The following is a 21,718-nucleotide window of genomic DNA, read 5'->3' on the forward strand; positions in this document are numbered from 1 at the left end:
TGCAAGATAAGCATGTGGATAAGATGTGACCAAACCATTGTTCTTGGTTCAGAACTGCTAGACATACAATGGAGGTTGCATCCCCTTGCCCATGTGCAAGATCCAGGTCCAGGATAGATTTGTGGCAAAAAGGGGAAGTAGCTGGGAGGAGAGAGAACTCTGGCTTAAACTGTTAATGCTGGAGGGGGATATAGCTATTTTGGACAGATCTCTATAAAGCCCCTGGACCTGGACAAGAAGACCTGGATTAAGCAGTAGGTGATGAGTAAGCCTGATGGGTGGTATTGGTCTTGGATATTTGAAACACCAAGATGGCTGGCACGATACAAGCTGTCTGTCACCATGCTGAAAGTAGATGTCCACTGTATAGCAGATGAAGAAGCTATGGGACTTAGGAGGACTGCTGCTGGAAGGTGTAACCTGGAGATCAGGGGCATGATTTTTACTCTGAGCCGGGAACCCAGCGGGTAGGTAGATGTTCGCATGGGAAACCCAGAAGTTAAGTCAGTGCATCGCAATCTGCGATCACAACTCGTTTGGAGGTCATTGTTTTTGCTTCTGGGCTTCCCGTGCGACAGCCAGCCAGATTGACAGGCTGGTCTGTCTGTCGGGAGGGAAAGGAGATGCGAATTGGAGAGGAGGGGAGGGAGAGAGAGATCATGGGTCGTGAAGGACATGGTGGGGGGGGGGGGGGCGGTGCCTGGAGAAAATCGGGGGGCAGGAAGGTGATCAGATAGGCAGTCGGATGAAGAGTCAGAGGTGGGAGGGTTGGCCGATCGCAGGGGTCCGATCGGCCGGGTGAGCTTGTTGGGCCTGGATGAAGCACTGCTGCTCCTCCTGGCCCACAGGCAGTGCAATAAAGGCACTCACTTCATGGATCCAGCCCTTCTCACCTGCTTTCACCTGACGAGAATCAGAAGACATGGGAAACTCATGCAGGTGAGCTTAAATTCGTTTCAAACTCAGGACAGAACTTTCTCAGACACCAAGCTGATACCACTGCATTCCTGTGTTTGAATGGTAATAGAAATTGTTTCACTAAAGCTTCATGGGCTTTATAACTAGGGCCACAGTTTGATATCTCAGTGCTAGACTGTGGAACCCACAGTTTTAAAAAAAAAATCAAACTTAAGCACTAAAAGATCTTTGGAAGTGGGTTTGAAGATTATAACTAAAAAGGGGGGTGGGTTGTACAAATCAGATTCGAAATGTACCAATCTAACCTGAGTTCTGTAAGAGAACGTTTAATCTTCAGGATGTGGTGAATATGAAAATGGTAGGATTGCACTCTACTGAATGGCTTAAAGCTATCATGAACCTGCAAATGATTGAGATTGGTACAACAGCCTCATAAAAGCTGATTCCCTGTAGATTTTTTGAGTCCTTAATGATAGATGTTGAGTTTATTTTAAATAGATTGAGAACTAACCACAGCTTAAAAGCTGTAAATTAGTTACCCATCTGATAAGATTGGAGGGAAGTTCCCTTGGAGTGTATTGACTTCCTCTCTGGCCAGGTATTACTATCATATTGATTTGTGGCATTTTCCCCCTTCCCCTGGTTTCTGCCCAACGAATGGCTTCATGATTTCAATTAGTCAATAAAGGGTTAACAGCTCTGCGAACAAGTGTTTTTTTTGTACATTTAGGTAGTCTTTACTGAGAGTAAATAAAGGATGCTGGCTGAAGACGACCAGAAGTAAACAGCAAGTCAGTGTCAGATAAATCACTTTATTTATGATTCTTAAAATCTAAATGAGACTTGGGAAGAGAAAGAGAATATTCATTTCATATTTCCCTTACACCATGTATTTTACCAAGCACAATAAACCAAATTTAAAAACCACAAACATTAAAAGAAATTACTTAATGCAAAACAAACCTGAAAGAAAAGTCTAATTTTGTCTGGAATGCCTATTCATCTAAAGTAATTAAAAACACTTATTTTTGGCTGGTGATCTGTTTTCATTTCATTGAAATGAAACCCTACCCCCATGAGCAGATCTAATATAATCCAGACTGGATTCCTGTTTTTGATCGGCAACATGATAGGGCTGCACTTATACTGTGCTGGTGCAACTGGCAGCTATAGAATCTGTTCACAGCCAGCAGCACCCGACTTACTCTGGCTGGCTGGAATGGAGCTCCTGTGATCAGGAACGAACCCTGCGCCTGTGTGCTTGCCCACACTCAAAGATCCACCTCAATTAGGACATTGAGTGCTTTGAGCACGCAGGTAGGAGCGAACACTTTAAAACATTCTTTAAAAAATTCTCTACTCAAGCTTACAAAGGAGATTCACCAGTGAGGTGGTGGCTTCCCTGATGGCGATTGGGAGGTGTGGGGATTGGGGGGGTGCGGTGAGGAGGGTCTTGTGTCACTGCAGTGGCGATATATGGCGCCATAAGATTTTATAAATGATTTCACATTTTCTTTATCCAATCCCTTTTTAGAAAGGATTTTTAAAAATCGAGGCAGGTGGTCATAGTGTGCTGTGTTACTGCAGTAGTGACAGGCAATTTGCATTCCACCCCTCACCCCTCCTCCATGCCACTGCGTTCTTGATCTGATGAGTGATGCTGTGGGGATGGGAGGAAAATAATCAGAGGGTGAATTGTCACTGCACTGCACTGCACTGCACTGCACTCATTCTTTTTGTGGTCAACTAAGAGCAAAGCGGCCTTGGAGAAAGATCATATCCTCTTGGTATAAATGGCCCAGGGATAAGATGCAGGGGTTTTGTGTGTTTTTTTTAAAAAGAACAGAATTTTGAGAAACTGCATGCAGCATTGCTAAATTATTAAATAAAAATTAAAGAATGTGTGAAAATACATGTGATTATGCAAGTTCCTGTCTCAACAGAAAATAATATTTCTAATAAGGCAGTGTGGTGTTTCAGAACTTTACACTGTGCCTAGATTTTGTTCCCACCCTTTCCCCAACACTGAAGAAATGTGATTCCCTGAGGCACAGGATTTGAAGAATGGGGCAGGAACAAAATAATCATCAGGTGAGTCCAGACCCTCACTTTACTCTTACGCTACAGACAGGTAACAATACTGCTAATTGACCACCTGAGCACTTTTTCATGCCCAGCTAGACAGCCCACTGGAGTTAAGCTGCATGTGGTGTGAGACAGCCTCCTGAAGGAGGTGGTGGTCTCAGACTGCTGGGTGCTAGAGACAGAAAGGGACCTAATCCAGAGTTATACTGTGAAGCCAAAACTAGTGACACAAAAATTGCAGCATAACTGCACTTGAATTCAAGAGGATCTGGCAAGAGGTTTTTCTTTGTGTTCCCAGTCAGAGAATGGGGCAGAGAGGGCCCAACCTCGGTAAATATCGAGCATTATCGGAGAAATGTATCTTCACCCAAATCCACATGTGCACTTGGGAGATAACTGGATAGTGATTAATTACAGAAACCTCGGCCATTGCCCCTCTTCCCATTCCTCCTCTTTGTTATTGGAGAAATCAACTATCTTAATTTGTTTTGAATGCATTCTTAAAAAATATAATTTCAGTTTCTCAATTAAAACAAAGTGAAACTGTTTTCCACCGATCCATAATTTGACTGCGTTAAAAGATTCTGTGAATAGATTCAAAGGCAAGTCTTGTGGTTTCATTGTTAACTTTCACAACTAACTCCTTTGATTTAGACTGCCATTTTCCCTCTATTCCCTCAGCCCATACCCCTCCCTAAATTGATTGATGTTACTGAGAGGTAGAAGTGTGTTTTTTGGATGGGGAGGGGATTGTTATCAGGTTTACCCAAGCATTTTAACTGTAACCTAAGTGCAACATAAATCTGGCACAGCTGTTCTAGGTTGAATGGCCTCTTCCTGTGCTGTCATTTCGATGATTTTATGAAACCCATTCACCCTCGTAACTATCCCTCCAAATGCAATAGTTTCTGCACACATCTGCCTTTCTACAGTATGTGAATTCCATTACTCAGATTTATTTGCAAGAGTCTGAACTAGCAAATGTCTACTCTCTCAACACTCTTTTACCCTGTTGCAATTAGGCCCTTTCATCATCACAAATTGGTTTGTAACATTTTATAACTTTGGCAGCCTTGGTTCACTGAACAGTGACCCATCCAACACAATTTCTTATTTAAAAAATTGCACCTTCACACCTTTTTCACAAAAGTAGTTTGAGGATTTTTTTCTTAGCCGTAAGTTCATTATATTCACATCCCAATGACCTGGATGGCAGGCTAATGAAATGAAAGTTTAGCTCCAAAATATAACTTGTGTTAAGAAAGTCAACATCTCCATCTCTTTGCAATATGGTAAGGGGTGTACTTATCTGATGCATCAACAGCAATTTTATTACCAATTGCACAGCTGTGCCACTCTGGTGACCTGGAATTTCCAACAAGACTTCCTTAATTAATTAGGAATTCAGTGGAAAATGCAACAGAAAGATTTGGAGCACTGAACACTATTATGGACATGAAAACGTTGCGTAATTATCTGGGGTAGATAGAGTATGGTTCTCAGCATCCTCCCACTAATTTCAGTAAGACTATTATACTGTTCTCACTCTTGCGTTGAAGAGCAAGGGCAAGTGGTTGGGAATTAGATTTGGATTCAAGATCCAAATACCTCTCCCTGATTCAGACCGACTTCAAAAAATCTAAACCTACAGCCTGATTCTTTGGCATCTACAGATAACATTGGTAGCCAAAATTCAATGAATATTTTTGAGTTTTAAACACACTTTCCAATTTGGAATTGGAAAGGGTGGGGGGGGGGGGAAAGAGAACTAATAAAGGAGTACATTTGATATACAAGTTTCAGTAACAATCACAAATCTTCAAAATATTCTGACTTAAGTCAAATGATCTCAACTGACAAAATAAAGCATTTATCTTTGAATGGTTTTTATTACTAAAGTATTTATTTTTTTAAAAAGTTCTTCCTTTGTACTAAATTGTTAGCAAGTCTTGTTTGTACATATTCCAATGCTGTTGGCCATCAGAGGGGCTCGGTCAGCTGGTTAATAAACCTGTAGATGGGTGGAGGTTGCTCCGTCTCGCCAAGCCTGAACGTAGTCCAAGATGATAGTCCGACACAGGGGGCAAGTTTTTTCTCGATTGAACCAGAGTGAAATGCACTCCTCGCAGAATATATGCTGCAGGACGGAAAGGAAGGAATTCAGAAGAGCTCGAGATAACGCATCTCAATTTTTTTTTTCCTCTCGTAAGACATTTACCTGACAGATGAGGAGAATAGGTTCTCTGAATTCTGTCTGGCAGATGGGGCAAATATCACCTGCATCACTGCACTGGTGCTTGCTGGCTGCAATCCCGTAATGCTTCAACAGAACAGAGTGATTTTGGTTAATGGCTTTGTTCGTTGAGAATTTCTATATTTAGAAATAATCTGCATGCATGGCCACACTTCCTGTCTTCAATTTTTATATCAAATGTTAACAATGAAACCACCTACGTAAACATTTAGAGTGGGAATCCTGCATGCAAACAGTTGCCTATAATGATGTAGTTGCAGGTTCTGGTCAATGGGTGGTACAGTAGGGCCAATTTCTTAATAAAACCTATCTTCGTCAACTGCAAGCAATGGCACAGGCAATTTACTAGTGAGTTAAAGAGATACTGAGCTGAGTAACAATGTCACCCAAAGAAATTAAAGATTAAGGAATATTATGGAACTATACCAGAGTTCCCTAAAATGAAGATCAGGAAAGATATGATATAGGTTAGCATAGGCACCAATCTTGATTCACTTTTCCAAGTACACAATCAAAAGTACCTTACTGTTCTAGTAAACAGAATATTACAAGCAGTCCAACTGCTAGACAGGCTAAATATCCAATTAGGTTTATTTGCAGTTAAATGATACAAAGCACAGGCAATATTAAACTGCAAAAAGTAGTCAAATTACAGAATGCAACCATGTCACAGTCATTTTTACCCATTTTGTTCAGTCCTCATTGGATATTTAGTACACCAGCGAACTTCTCATGTGTGTTAGTCTGGAATCACATGGTAAATATATAAAAGTTCTGACAGCCCACACAGCACAGAAATCGGACTAATGCCGTAGAGAGAGACTTGCTTTAAATCTTTAAATTCTGTTTAAATTTTAAAACTTCTGTTGGAAGTTTTGTTTTGTGGTTTCCAGATAAATCAAGGGTGTGTGCAATAATACAAACTGTTTAAGGGCTGTTAGAGGAAGCAAATGTCTTTTTTCCTCCCCCCCCCCCCACCTTTCAGTTTATATGTGGGGGGAGTTCCCATTCCACTTTATTTATTTCCAAATTATAGACTAACACTAGCTGCAATGTCCCAAAGTAGCCAAGAGGTGGCAGCTGGTCAACATTTTATTAGCGTATGTAGTCACTCTCTGAAAAATGACCATTTGGAAGGGATGCTTGAGGAGAGAGTCTCCAGATATTAGTTTACTAGAATGTAACAGTATTGTACTTCCTCACCTGTTTGTGGAACAAACTCTGCAGAGCCCTCCTGAAACTGCTCCATCGACCATAAACTCCAAGGAGCTGAGGATCAAAAATAAAGGGTCACAAACCATTACAGGAAAAGTGTTACATTTCTCTTCCCCCCTTCCCTTCCCCCCCCCCCTTCCCCCCGCCCCCTTCCCCCCCCCCCCCCCTTCCCCTCCCCCCCTCTTCCCCCCCCTTCCCCCCCCCCCTTCCCCCCCCCCCCTTCCCCCCCCCCCTCTTCCCCCCCTTCCCCCCCTTCCCCCCCCCCTCTTCCCCCCCTTCCCTTCCCCCCCCCCTCTTCCCCCCCTCTTCCCCCCCCCTTCCCTTCTCCCCCCCTCTTCCCCCCCTCTTCCCCCCCCCCTCTTCCCCCCCCCCTCTTCCCCCCCTCTTCCCCCCCCCTTCCCTTCTCCCCCCCTCTTCCCCCCCTCTTCCCCCCCCCTTCCCTTCTCCCCCCCTTCCCCCCCTCTTCCCCCCCCCCCCTCTTCCCCTCCCCCCCCCCCTTCCCCCCCCCCCCCTCTTCCCCCCCCCCTCTTCCCCCCCCCCCTCTTCCCCCCCCCCAAATACACATTGGTATATTTCAGGAGGTTCCCTTGAAATAGGCAGGTCCATAAGTCATAGATTCATTCAGTCACTATCTTCTGCTGTCAGCCCAGCTTGATTAAAAAGTAGGCAGATGGCACAGTTGCCATGAGACAAAACTGTCAGGTTTTTCCTGCCCTTCAGTAAGACTCCTTTGCTAATGTAAGGCATCAGCGCAGAGAACTAATCAAATACACTGCATTTCTGTCAGCATTACTGTCAGTGCAGCATCTTAATTGCTGTACTGCTGGGTCACCGAGTCGACTCCCAATAGTTTCACAAGAACAAAGTGTCTTTAGCCCTTCTCTGTCAGCACTGACATTTTAATGCTGACATTTTCTTTTCTTCCTCCCCACCACAGAGGGAGTCAGGTAAGAATTTGATTCCAGGTTTTTGCCAGCTTAAACCAGCTGCTGGGGAGTGTACAACAACAATGCACAAACTCACCAAGATATGATGCCAGGGATGGAAAACTATACTGATGAGAGACTTGAGATACTGGGACTATTTCCACTGGAGCAGAGAAGATTGAGAAGATTTACTAGAGGTTTTGATAAAGTAAATAGATAAAAATTATTCTCTTTGGTCGGGAGGAGGGAGTGTCAGTGATGAGGGGTCATCAGTCACAAACACGATGGGCTGAATGGCATCCTCCTCTGCTGTAAACTTCTATTTGGCACACCCCTCAATTCACTCTCCCAACTGGAAAGAAAACACCTTTCCCTGAATGAAATAAGGAACTCTAGATACAAATACAGGCCTCACTATCCATGAATAGTACTATGCTTAGTCAGTAATTCTGGAGTTAGTGCTAATGGTGCATTAAAATGGTGCAAGGATTGGTTTATTTTTACAAACCTTCGTTAACTTACATTTCATTTTTGAATCGTTATCAACTGAAATGATCTTACATTTGGGTGAATTAAGTCACCACCTTTGAAAAGAAGAATGTAACCAACCATAAGAGTGGGACCCTGGTTCTATCAAGCTTGGCTAGTGTGTGACGACTTTTTAAAATTGGTCTGTGAAATCACTAGGAATGTGTTCAGTTACACACTTGGCAATTTGAGAATTTGGCGGTAGTTTCAGTAGTAGATTTTCAAAACATAGGAAGCCTGGTTTGGGTTTTTACTTGAAGTCGACAATGATTTGGAAACTTAGGAGGGAGGGAAGCTGGCATAGCATGTCAAAGTGCAAGGAACCCAGCTGGGCTCCATGATTTTTCATGTAACTTTGATTGTCTGACTGACTGCTGAGGCATACTCGTTTGGAGGCTTGGTGCCTGTGGAAATAGGAGAGATCACCACCCAATGCTGGTCTCTCTCACCTCTTAATTGGCAAAGGACTGGGAGCAAGTTATGTCTACACTCAGGGAATGACACTGGCTGAGGGGGACTGACAAATATCATTTAAGAATGGGGAGGTGTGGTGTTAGGTAAATCTCAATTACTACACTCTGTGTACATACCTGCATTGTCTGCCGGGTCGCTGGATAGAAATCGGGTGCAGTAACCTGGCTAATTTTCTCCTGTCTAATTCAGGAACTGAGGCCAATGCGATATCCCTACCACTACCCCAGCTGAGACTAGCTAATTTAGCACAATTTGGGGATCAAACCTGGGGCTTCCTGGGTTCTATGATCAGTTATTCCCCTTTTAACTAACTGGGCCATGGGGGCGGGGGTGGTGAGAAGAGAAGAAAGAGAAAAATGGAAGCATCAGCTCATCTCAGCTTGGCCTCGTTGGTAGAATTCTCCCCTACAAATTAGAAGATAGTGGTTTCATGCCCCTCTCCAGGAGCTTGGCACATAATCTCAGCTCATACAGTGGTGCAGTACTGAGGAAGCGTTGCATTGTGTGTCTGCCATGGCTCAGTGGTAGAAGGTTGTGGATCAAGTCCCGCTGCAGATACACTGAGCACACAATCCAGGCTGACACTTAATGCAGTGCTGAGGGAGTACTGCATTGTCGGAATTGGCATCTTTCGGATGAGACATTAACCGAGGCCCCATCTGCTTCACTCAGGTGTACGTAAAAGATTCCATAGCACTATTCGAAGGGAGTTCTCCCTGGAGTCCTGGCCAATATTTATCCCTCAACTAACACTAAAAAAGATTATCTGCTCATTATCTCATTGCTGTTTGTGGGACCTTGCCGAGTTCAAATTGGCTGCTGCGTTTCCTACGTTACAACAGTGACTACACTTCAAAAATACTTCATTGGCTTTAAAGTGCTTTGGGACGTCCTGAGGTCGTGAAAGGCGATATAGAAATTCAAGTCTTTCTTTGCATTGTCGTGGGTGCCATACTTCAAACGAGATGTTAAATCAAGTCCCCATTTGCCTATGTTGGTACAAGTGGATGTTAAAGATCCTATGGCACTATCTGAAGAGTAGGGAAGCCTGATCAACATTCCTCCCTCAACCAACAAAAGAAACAGATTAACTTGGTATTCACCTTACTTCTGTTTGTGGGATCTTTTTCACTGAGGTGTTTGAGATATAAGGCAATTTAAAGACTTGCTATATAAATGTATGACTTTCTTTTAATATACCAGCATAAGCTAGAATTTTTCCCTTACCTTGAGTATGAGGTAGAACAAACTTAGCAGAATACCAAGAGTCCAGATCACAAAGCCATCTGATTCTTTATTACCAATCAGGTACCAGGACCAAACCGGCAAGGGTATGAGTGAGCGGTGAAACTGGCTCACTTCCTCAATAACCATATACCATTGACCCTTTTAAGAAAAACACAATTAGTAAAAGCTGAAAATCAAGCTTTAAGACTATGCCAAGCCCTGGCATAATCACCACATTCTTCTGCCATAACCTTTATATTAGTCACCTTTCCCTTTTATTTGATTACGCCTCTGTGAACTGACTTGAAGCGTTTTTCTACATTGTTATTGAATCAAATGTAATTACTGAGTACAAGGATCGGTTCTTCTAGACTACTGAAATCAGTACGGTAACAGGCCTCAAATACATTGCTTCCTAAAACAGATCAAGGAGGTTCTGACAAGACTACAACTTTCACAAACACATTACACATATACTAGTAGATCACCCAGTGTTTTGCTCGCTGTAAACTGGATGATAGGCTGCTTTATAATAGTGCAGCACTGTACCACGTAATGCCCATTGTATTATTCTTCTGTTAAGATAGAGCTGTATTTAAGCTGGACTATTCCTTTAAGGCCAGAAATGATAATTGCTATAAGCAAACAGTTTGAAGTTACTAAAGTTTGACTCTTTGGTCAGGAAACTTTTCAGATTGGAGTCTGCAACTCAGAGACACCCAAGCCTTAAGATTATTTTGCATCTGTAACAAAGTGCGACAACTACATGCACTAATTAATAATACTGTTTTTGATGGATTTCTTGTGGATGTCCTTATGTTTTTGCTCACAGCAAGAAAGATTAAATACTGTTTTATAAGGACAGAGGTTTTATACCATATAATGCACAATGTATTGTTCTTCTGACAAGACAAAATGGTATCCTTTTTCAGCATCAAATTCTAATTGCTTTTAAGTAAAAATAAGATCAGGCCATGTAGACGTTAATTATTGTTTAGTCGGAACTTTTGAAATCTGTGGTGCTTGTCAGTTTCAAATTTAGATCAGGGCTGTTCAGCATTAAATAAGTCTTTTTCCTCTACTAATTTGTTTTTTAATCAATTATGCATTATTATACCACAGTTGAAATGTTAAATAGGTTAACATGACTGCTGTCAGTTCGTGTGTTCTTGGGCTACCACATTTTTGGTAAACCAGCATATGCTGGTGAGACTGTGTTGCAGTCTTTTCACTAGTAGAAACTGGAGTTGTCGGATTGTCAAGAAATCTAGAACATTCCGGTATCATTTCCCCACCCCCAAATCAGCATTTTACAGAATTAATGTCATGCAACTCAGACTGTCTCCTTGGTGACTGCCTATGTCCCGGAACTGTTAATGGGTTAATGTATCATGTTTTTAAGCTCCACAGGAGATTTTAAATATTTGAGCATATTGTTTATATTTAGTAAATTTCAGATATGGGAGCTATTTATATTTTTTAAAAAGCATTTATTTATAAACACACACATGCTACAGTTAAATAAGAGATATAGATACAAACACATACATATTTAGTCAGACTGTTATTTTTCCCCTTTGTAATTACAGAGGTACATTTCCACAGCTGCTGGCAGTCCTCCAGAACTCACATGATGCCCTGGCAAGTTATTTGACCATGAGGGTCACCTGGGATTAGTGGATTAGGATCAAAGACAGGAATTCTGGCTGATTTCCCGGAACACTGAAATCAACTGTAGAGAAGCCCAGAGTTCAGCTAACTTGGGACAGACTAGTCTGAAGCTGGACCTTTCTGCTCTGTGTGGCTCAGTAGCACACTAGGTTGTGCATATATACACTGCCATATGGATGCATCAAGATGTCACAATAGAAAGTAGTGGAGCACAGTTTAGAAAAACTGCTGGAGGAAGGGCTCCTATGCTCTCAAAAGTCCTGGAGCACTTCCACATGGACCAGGACAGCAGCTAAGCTCTTTGCAAACAATAAGTGTATTAAATAATTGCAGCACAAATTCCATAAAGAACAACTTAGCTAAACAAGTACACACAAAATAATCAAAGCCTCCTACATGTCATCCACAAAAATCACATGCTAAAAGTAATTGGCAATTCCGTTAGAGCACATTTACCCGTGATCCATAACCCTGCATCGAGGCCAACAGCATTCTGAAAAATACCAGTTCCAGAATGTGAAACGTATCCCTGACAACTGTCTCCAAGTGCATTGTTTTCATTCTAATAATGCAGCACACAGGAATAATCAGAGAGGTAAAGGAATTGTTCTTTTAAATTTATAAACTTTAGTGACTTCTGATAACCAAGTTACATTGACTTAACTATCTTTTTCCCCCTCCTCCGATAAAATGGTTATCCTGTTAAAAATCTCTTCTAACTTTCTACCTATTCCACATATCTACCTAAACACTGAATAATTAGCATCATTGGGGACATCACAGCCAAACCTGACCCTATCTTCACCCGACACCCACTCGTGCACACTTCCCAGCAAAGATCACTGTGGCCCCTGGCTGGTTTTTGCCCCTATGGCATCCCGCTGCCTATCCCACAGATATCGAGGCCAAGTAATCACCCCTGCTGCCACATCCATAACTGAGATCACCCAACAGCACGAGTTAGGGATTCCACATGGAACAGGATCCTTCCTTTTTTGAACGGCACAGTACTAAACATCAAGGCAACCACGGGACGGGGTGGCCCTTAGGGTTTCTTAGTTATGCATGTGCTGCGGGTTTGAAGATAAAGGTACAAGAAAGTGAAATACCAGAGGATTTTATAAACTGTAGTAAACGTGATTTTTTTTTTAAAGTTAATTTACCTGTAGATAGTTGGAAATATTTAACAACCAACTGCTCTGTAAATTGCCACAGGATGGAGTCTGCCAAGTGAATTTCTCGCTTTTGAAGGTTACAGCTATACAGTGGAACATGAATATCAGGCTCAGCTGCAGCATGAATAGTGTCAGAAATAAACTGACAAAGTCTTTGGGAAGCATTCTCACACCACTGGTGTGTTAATTTCAGGCTCAGTATGTGCTTCAGTTTTACACTCTTAGCACCGACATCACAATCCCAAATAGACCTGGGTTTGGTGGCTTGTATTGTGAAGTCACTGAGAGTTCTTAATAACAATACCAGAGATCGATAGATGGAAATTTAGTTCTTTCCCCTCCCCCCACCATGCCCATCCTCAAATGGCAAATTGCAGCTCATTCATACCTCATCCAAATGGCTATTCTTCATGTGTGAGCCCAGACGGTGTGCTAACAAGCTATTCGACAGTAGGAGCTACCACAAGCACAATCCTGTCCTCAGCTGTACTGTATAAGCACTTTCAAGCAAGTGTCACTGATCAAGGGTATTTTGTGTTTGATCAGCCAAATGCTAAAATCCATCACCCAGCGTCTCCAAGCTAATGAGAAATCGACACACCAGTAAAATTTCCGTTTGCCCTACAGGGAGTGCACTCTCTCCCCCAGGGAGCAAACCATACTTAGCTAAATCCAGAGAACTTTCGCACAGGTTCATGGAGCCAAGGTTTAGGACTCAAGTATGTGCAGGCTTACTACCAGCTAACGCCATGCAACTAACCAGCACAGGCCATCGGTAAGCTCACTGCTGTTTATCCATTTAGGACCACCCTTTCCATTGCAGCTAGTGCTGTCAAAATTATACATGAGCAGTATTACCTCATGGGCTGAGCAATGTCATTTACATAGAAACATGTATAAAGTTATCCTAGCTAATTCAAAGAAATTGCTGATGGGGTTTGATACAGGGTGAGTCAGTCAGCTTGCTGAGCTACTTATGGATTATGCAGATAACTCATCTGAAATGCCAAAACTGTGCAGTTGTTTGAAGGCTGCCTATGTGCTTTGAATACTGAAGTTCATTAAAAGGTGGAGATACAAGGCTGAAGGTGCATTTACACCGGAAAGCAATTCTGCCTGTGGCAAAGGAGGGCGGACAGGAAGGAGACGAGAGCCCTCCAAACTTCATCCCACCAAAAGGAAGAGGGAAGAGCAAGGAAAAGAAAATTCTATGGTAAGGTTTTTTTTTTGTAAGCAAATGTGTGCACGCAAGGGAGCGAAGTTGAAGATCTGTGTGCTAAGCTCGGTGTGTTCATCCAGTAATTAGCTGAGCCATAGACTAGGAAGGTTTCAGATTCAATTCCCAGCCTATGCCAAATTAGTTGATCTCAGCCAAGGCAGCCTCACCCCTGCGTTAGATGGGAATACAGGTTGCCACTCCTGATTGTTATCCGATAATCCCTGCTGGAAGTGAGTGTGTGGTGGATGTTGGATAATGGCAGGATTGAGCTCAGCTGTGATGCTTCTGCAGTCAATTAGCCTGTCATCATTTACCATCAAGACTTGCACATGAATTAGGGCTACTTGGGCTAGGTATGTGAAAATGCTCAGCACCTGTGAAAACATACTGCAGTATGGTATGAATATCTTCAGGACAGGAGGGAAGGCAAGAAAATTAGCAAGAAAGGAAAAAGATCATATGCTGTTAGCTATGCTTTAAAGCTCCATCCACTTACCAGGAATGTGAATACAGCAACTATAGTGTAAATGTAGGTGGAAAAACCAAGTTGTTCCCAAAGACTAACTCAAGAGCATCATGTCCAGAAGGCAAAGAGCCGGTCAAGTGCCTATTTTCCCAGTCAGTGACAGACCTACATTTTAATTTTTTTTGAAAAGGGACAGCATGTATGAAATGCACGTGGATACTGCCAGCTTAAATACTGCTCCAATGTAACAGTGGCAAAAAAAATTATAGAATTAGGCAATGAAACATGGTTCAGAAAAATGCCATTAATTTCAATCAGCTGCCAGGATTTTCCTCCTCTCAGTAGATGTAGATAATATGATATGTAACTCGTGTCGTTTGAAAATATCTAAAGTGCGAAAAGTCAGTACTTCAATGGAGGAGGAGAAGTTGGTGACTTTAAAATGTAGATTTTTTTTCCCCCCCTTTCAGCTCTAAATGATCACAAACTCAGATTGTCTTCATTAAGCTTACCCTTGACTTGAATGACATCAGTGGTAAAGGCACCAAAAGGACAAGGCACTTGAACCCCATACAAAGAAACTTCAATATGAAGTCTGCAGTTCCCACGATCCACAGCACATCCCAGAATCCGACAAGATCGACACTGGGATGCAGAAAGATTAAGCTGCAAAGGAAAGGAAGCAGTAAATTCAAAATCTCTCAAATGCTATTTGCACTGAATTTAAATCCTAATTCAGAGCTTCATCTAGTCCTGTTAATAAGAATTGATACATTTAATTCTAGTTGGTTCATGTTTACACAGAAAAGTGAAATCATCTGATCTGAATCAATTTCACTTCGCTGTAATGTAAATGCCATTTAATATGTCAGAGTAAAGTGAGGTCCTGTGACCCATCCACAGGCACTTTAATTTACTTTTCAGAGTTAAAATTTTTTACTGAGAATTAAATATCACATTTGGTTCCCTCCAAGCATGGAGAAGCTGTTAATAGGAATCTTGGCCAACGTCCCCCAATCAGCTAACCCCATCCATTTTTGTCTAATTACATCTCTGAAGTGCCCGGGGACATTTCTCTACGCTAAAGACGCTATATAAATGCAAGTTGTTGTAAAAAAGTTATTGCAATGCATTGCTGATGCGGACTGGTTGCCACATTTGCCTACACAACATTCAATGCATAATGGACTTTATGTTTCAACTTTCGCAGACACTATAATCAACAGCAGCATTATTCTATTGAAATTAAGGTGGTCCTTACATTTTGCCTGTGCATTCTTTTCCATTGTAAATCCAGATTAGTTTCCCCCCTTCTATTTTTCTTCACATGATAACTTGTTACTATTCACCTGCCTGCAGAGTGGAACAGTGTAACCCATGACATCCACAAATCAATGTCTCTCTCACGGTTAACCAGTAGGAGCTGCGATTTATTGTTGCTTCTTCTCCTCCTCCTCCTCCTCAGTTCTCCCACCTAAACCTCTCAATGATCCCCAATCGAGGGAGCAGCCAGGAACTGAAATCCAGGCCGCTGTCAATATAATTCTCGAGACAGCCACTAAGGGAGCAGGGGGTGCAAAAGCAACGCAGGCTGACTTAACCTCATACTTTATCCTGTGGGGGTAGTGCCAGAACTCCTTTCAGAGACATTCTCAACAACATAGCCCATCAAGCTCATGCTTTCCACATGATTTTCTATTTCTACCCAAATTATTTAATCTCAAAGGAAAATTCTGCAAAAGGCCACTGACCAAAACCCCAACATATCTATCTAACCTTACGACTTACTCTATTTGTCTTTGCTTTCACTAGGATGAAATTTCCACAATGCCTGTAGCTCAAGAACCATTTTGTTCCCCAGTCATTAATCATCTCCAGCCATATTTATCCTCATGACCAGCTCTTTCTTAAAGGAATTTACCAACACAACACTAAGTGCTTTATTTTGGGAGTCTGTTACCCATCTGAGTGTGAAAAATAATCTCTAGCCTCACTCGAAACTCATTAACTTTTTTCTCTGGTAGCTGGTGTACAAATAAATGTACCTGTAGTAGAGTGACTGGGACTGGAAAGTGTCATAGAGGAGAAGGGTGGAGGCTGTTAGAAACCCAAGCAACCAACCACACTGTAATATTGAGCGCCGCTCCTAAAACAAAACAGAAGTAGAAAAGTCTTTTAGTCTGAATTTACACAGGTCAAGCAGATTATCATTCATCGTTCTCACCATGGTAAAACTCAACCTGAAGATCAACAGTAGAATAGAGTTTATTATACCTCTGGTTCCGTGCTGCCTGTAACCAGCAGCAAGTGGATTTACCACCTGGAATCCATGATGCAGGCATTTTTGTCTGAACTATGTTCCTATGTTCCTACTGACTTGTCTGATTTTGTCTGGCTCAGTGTATTTACCAACTGAGTCTCTCAGGCAGCCTTGGGATAAACTTGCACGTGAATAATGACCACTTGTACAAGACGACGTTGGAACCTCATCCCATTAAAGAGGCAATGCCTTCAGGAGCAGAGGGAGGAAAACTGGCAAAATATTTTTAAATAAAAGAAACCTACCTGCAGGAAGACCTGATTTATAATTATCTTGTTTGCATAAAGGAAAGTTATGCACAGTCCAACACCAACTGCAATACCTAACAGAACAAAAAACAGCTGTGATTGATTGTAGTGGAATTTTATTACTAAAAAGCAACTCTTTACTTAAGTGGGATGGGGAGAATCTTCATCTGAACTGTGACATAAACCTAAACACTCAAAGGAAGAAATCTGGATACTTGGGCATCTCAGTTGTTCATAGTTACTGTTTTTTTATATATGCTATAGCAGATGAGACATTAAACCAAGGCCCTGTCTGCTCTCTCAAGTGGATATAAAAGGCACTAATTTGTAGGTGAGTTCTCCCCGGTGTCCTGGCCAATTTTTATCCCTCAACCAAAATCACAAACAGATTATCTGGCTATTATCTCATTGCTGTTGTGGGACCTTGCTGTGCATGAACTGGCTGCCATGTTTCCTATATTACAACAGTGACTACACTTCAAAAGTACTCCATTGGCTATAAAGCGTTTTGGGTGTCCTGAGGTTGTGAAAGGCGCTATATAAATGCAAGTCTTTTTTTAAAAAAAACACTGCAGGTTAAAAAGGTAGCGTGGGAGCAAGAAATATTGTACAATTGCCTGATGCAACAACACAAACAGAGAATGTTGTCCGCAGCCTGGCATTCCCATTCATACCGCAACCTTCCTGCGACTTCCAGCAAAGACATCTGCTCCCAGGCTGCCAATAACCAACAGTTTTAAAGTATCAAACATAACGAGCAAGGGATGGCAAACAACCAGCAAGCAGATACTTAAAATTTAGGATTATACACCAATTTTATTAGGAAACACTTAAGATCTATTGTGCTTGATACAGGAACTCAACCTTTGATTAAGACAAACCCTAGAAAAGGTCTCCACGAGTCTGGAATAATTGAGAGGTCTGATTATAATACAGCAGGGAGCCCTGTCCAATCGAGTACTTATTATCCTACAAAGATTTAATTTCAAGTAGATATTAGGGAGCTGTCCAAATCACAAAGTATCCGAACTCTTCATTACTTCAGGGTTTCAATTTGCAACATTGATATTCCTGAAGGGCATTTGTTCTCTGAATTCATGTGGCGCAAATGTGGATTTTTAAGTGCAGATTAAATGAGCATCCATTATTAAATCATCTGCTGCTTTGATAAGACTATCAATCATTTCAATTTTCTATCGTTTAAATTGTAACTCATTACAGCCAGTTGATTAACACAATCCCAACACTGTAAAATGATGGAACTCCTCATGTCCAAGTCAAAATTAACAAATTCTTGGCGAATACAATCCTTCAGTCATCTCTCCCTGCATCGCAACCTTTCCTGTCTCCACCTCCAAAGCTTTCCTCTTTTCCTCCTGAGTTCTGAAGACACTGTCCTGCACAATTTACTTCCTCCCTGCATCTGTGCTGTGTTGAAATCTCGATTTACCTCATCTTATTCTCGCTGTTGCCCTGCATTATGGGCCTCAGCCTTTCGCCTGGGTTTCTCAGCTTTTGAAAAGGCTTTTTTTAGTGAGTGACCAGAGGTACGGGCTAAATCTGGCTAGCTTTTAAATTAACTGGCTGAAGATCATGGATCCACATAGTGACCCCGCAATTGTTTTTTCTTTGGTGTTTGCGAGTTCACATGGCCAAGGCTAGGAATGGAATAGGTTCATGAGACTGATGCATGCTATAAGTCCTATTGTTGGGTTTATCTTTGAAATTAGATTTCCCCCCCAAACTTACTTTCTCCCCTACAGACTGCTTTCCACCACACATCATCCCACTAGGGCAGCAAGATTCTGGAATTTTGCAAGCTGTTTCCTGATTATACAGTAGGAAGATGGTTTATATTTTAGAACCTGGGAATAACAGCCTGTTATTTAAATGATTTATGTAACTGTAAACAGGAATCTGTGGCTCTGTATGTTTTGGAAATTCTGTTCGATTAAATGTTGTAAGTTTATAGAAAATCTTTTGCTGAAATTCCAACAAACAGATTCATATATGAATCGGTGTTAAAGGACCACCCATTTTAGGGGTACAGTAATGTAGTGGTTATGTTACTGGACTAGTAATCCAGAGGACTGAACTAATAATCCAGAGAACGCGAGTTCAAATCTCACCATGGCAATTTGAATTCAGTTTAAAAAAAATCTGGAGAAGTATCAGTGAAAGTGACCATGAAGATGTCGGATTGTTGTAAAGCCCCCAACTGATTCACTAAAGTCCTTCAGGGAAGGAAACCTGCAGTCCTTACCCAGTCTGGGCCTATATGTGACTCCAGTCCCACACCAACATGGTTGACTCTCAACTGCCCTCCAAAATGGCCTAGCAAGCCATTCAGTTGCAACAAGGGATGGGAAATAAATGCCAGCCTTGTCAGTGACACCCACATCCCAAAAATCAGCTGAACTCACTACCATTACAAATGATTAAAATCAGGCTCCCCGCCCCCCCCTCTCAGTTTTCTCTCCTCTTCTCTTGAAGACATGCTGAGCTACAGTTCCATACATGCTGGCCACACTCTGGTACCTTGCCCAAGTGGGCATTCTTCAGGTGTGAGGCGAGACAGTGAGTGTTGGGAGGCTATTTTCCATGGGCCATCACAGCCAAGAAGAATCCTGTACTTGCTGGAAAATGAGATTGTGGATGTGGGCAAGCATCACTTCTAGTGATCGAGATGGGAACTTTCCTAGCCTAGGGTGCAGAAACAAATTGTAGCACCCTTACCAGTTCTCCAGGTGAGATTAGATAATTTAGCAGGGTGGGAATTGAACCGAGAACCTTTCTGCTCTGTACGGATCAGTTCCACACTGAGCAGTGTCTTTACCAACTGAAGTATCATCTGAGGACAGGCCTGAAGGCGTGTTACAAACTGCTTTCATTGTATTTTTAAAGCTTTAAAAAGATACCGGCTTTGAAATCCCGCAGGCATGGCAGGGAACCAGAGAACATCAGAATTTCAGGGCTGCTGAATATTCAAACAGCTCCAATACAATCTTCAATTCTTAAAAACACCCACAAGTTAAACCATGCTTCTGAAATGTTTCTCAATACCTAGTGCGTGCTGAAAAACCAGTTTGGCGCAAATGATGACAATGTATGGGAGACTCTTCTGAAGCCACAGAAAGATGTACCGAAGTTCTGAGATTGAGCTGTTGGGTTCCCTGTCATCTAGTTCAGACCTTTCTCCAGCAGGACCCTCTGTCCTGGCATGAGAATGCGAGTGCGAACGTGAATGAGAAGAGTTTGAGCGCTGGGCACCTGCCCCAAGTCTGCTGCTGTGGTCTTCAGATACATCCATCTGGATTTGAACTTCCCCTTCTTTAGAAGGATGCAGCGCACTCTCTGGAGTCCCAACAAGTACAGCAGGATGTGAAGCTGGACTTTCCCCTACAGTTCCATTTAGCGGCTGCATATGGAGCTGGCTGACACCCGTGTGCACAGTGACAAATTCCTTCTGCATTTCAGATTCTCCTCCTGCCTGGCTGTTCAGGATCCCTGGTCTGTGCAGTGCTCCAGAGCTCTGGCTTGAATGTCTCCTAGAAAATTGAAAACCAAAACAGTGCATTAGTTCCAGCACTGGAACTCACTTTACAATTTATCATAGAGGAGGAATTTGGATAAGCTGCCCCCTTTTTCCATACTTTTATCCCTTTCACTTCCTTAGATTACTACTACAGGACACCCCAGGCATAGCTTGTCCTGGTTATGGTCACAGAGAAGAATAGGAGTCCAATTTGCATTTGTCCACACTACTTAGTACTGGATATTACATGTTGCACATTAACTTTGTAAAATTTACACAAATTTAACTTTATCTTTTTTTGTGGTGGATCTGTGTCCCAGTGACAGGCAGCCAGCTCCCACTAAAGAATATGAGCTCTGGCTGCTAGGTGCAAAATCATAAATCCTTTCAAGGATCCTTCTTTTCAGTATTTCTAGTAAAACCGCAAACACACAAATCATCTTGATATGCTCAGCCTTGGCTCAGTAACTCACTCTCATCTGACTCAGAAGGGGTTCCACTCCGGAACTTGAGCACACAATCTAGGCTGACACTTCAGCGTAGTGCTGAGGGAGTGCTGCACTCAGTGGTGCTGTCATTTGGATGAGACATTAACTCAAAACCCTGTTTGCCTGTTCAAGTGGATGCAAAAAAAAAAATCCCAAGTCCTGCCTAACATTGTCTACTCAACCAATACCACCAAAAATAGATCAACTGGTCATTAATCTCGTTTGCTGTGTGCAAATTTCTCTGCATAATAACAGTGACTACACTTCAAAAGTAGTTCATTGGTTGTGCAGCACTTGAGCGTCCTGAGGACTTGATATAAATGGAAGTTCTTTCTCTGCGTGTAATATTGGGGGTGGGTGGGGGGACAGCACAGCTTGCAATGGTATAAAGTGTGTTCTAGTTGCAAAGCACGGCCTGAGTTAGCCCAAGGTAAAACAGACCAGGCCTCTGTCAGACACTCTCAACAACATAATCTGCAGCCGAAAGTGACGCGGGTTTGTTCTCAAAAAAAACAAGTGCAAAGTCCAGGTTAAGGTCCCGCGCCATTCCGAATTACCCCCGGAGATTTTTTCCCACCAGTTTAGCGATAGTTACCTGTCATTCTGAGGCCGATGTTTCATGCTGGAAGAACCCCAGCGCCTCGCTCAACATCTCCCTCAGCCTCCAACAGCCATTTCCTCGGCCAATGTCACAAACGAACTCAGAAAGAGGGTCATAGGTGAGAGGTCAAATTTACTTTCCTCAAATTATATTTTAAAAACCACAACCAAGCACAGAATAAAGAATACGTCTTTATTTTGAGGAACGATATTGCCCCTTTTCTTCTGTTTATATATAAAATCATCATTTAATTTTTTTTCACTATCAAACCGTACGCTGACGCAATGACGTTCGACGTCGCTTTGTTGCTATGGCAGCTGGCCTAACAAGAAGTTGTGGACAGGTAAATGTTTAATTCATGGCCTTTA

General features: G+C 42.2%; 1 protein-coding gene across 1 annotated transcript; it reads right to left on the minus strand.

Moving 5' to 3' along the window:
- Positions 1-1,714: 1,714 nt before the first annotated feature.
- Positions 1,715-21,484, minus strand: rnft1 (ring finger protein, transmembrane 1). The gene is given in 11 exon segments (XM_068008491.1): positions 1,715-5,140; positions 5,222-5,323; positions 6,461-6,526; positions 9,628-9,786; positions 14,671-14,824; positions 16,204-16,304; positions 16,724-16,800; positions 19,790-20,274; positions 21,345-21,376; positions 21,378-21,458; positions 21,461-21,484. Coding segments are annotated over 11 exon segments (1,398 nt in total). The 5' UTR covers positions 21,467-21,484; the 3' UTR covers positions 1,715-5,005.
- Positions 21,485-21,718: the final 234 nt, after the last annotated feature.

Source organism: Heptranchias perlo, chromosome 28, assembly GCF_035084215.1.
Source record: "Heptranchias perlo isolate sHepPer1 chromosome 28, sHepPer1.hap1, whole genome shotgun sequence".
Lineage (NCBI taxonomy): Eukaryota > Metazoa > Chordata > Chondrichthyes > Hexanchiformes > Hexanchidae > Heptranchias > Heptranchias perlo.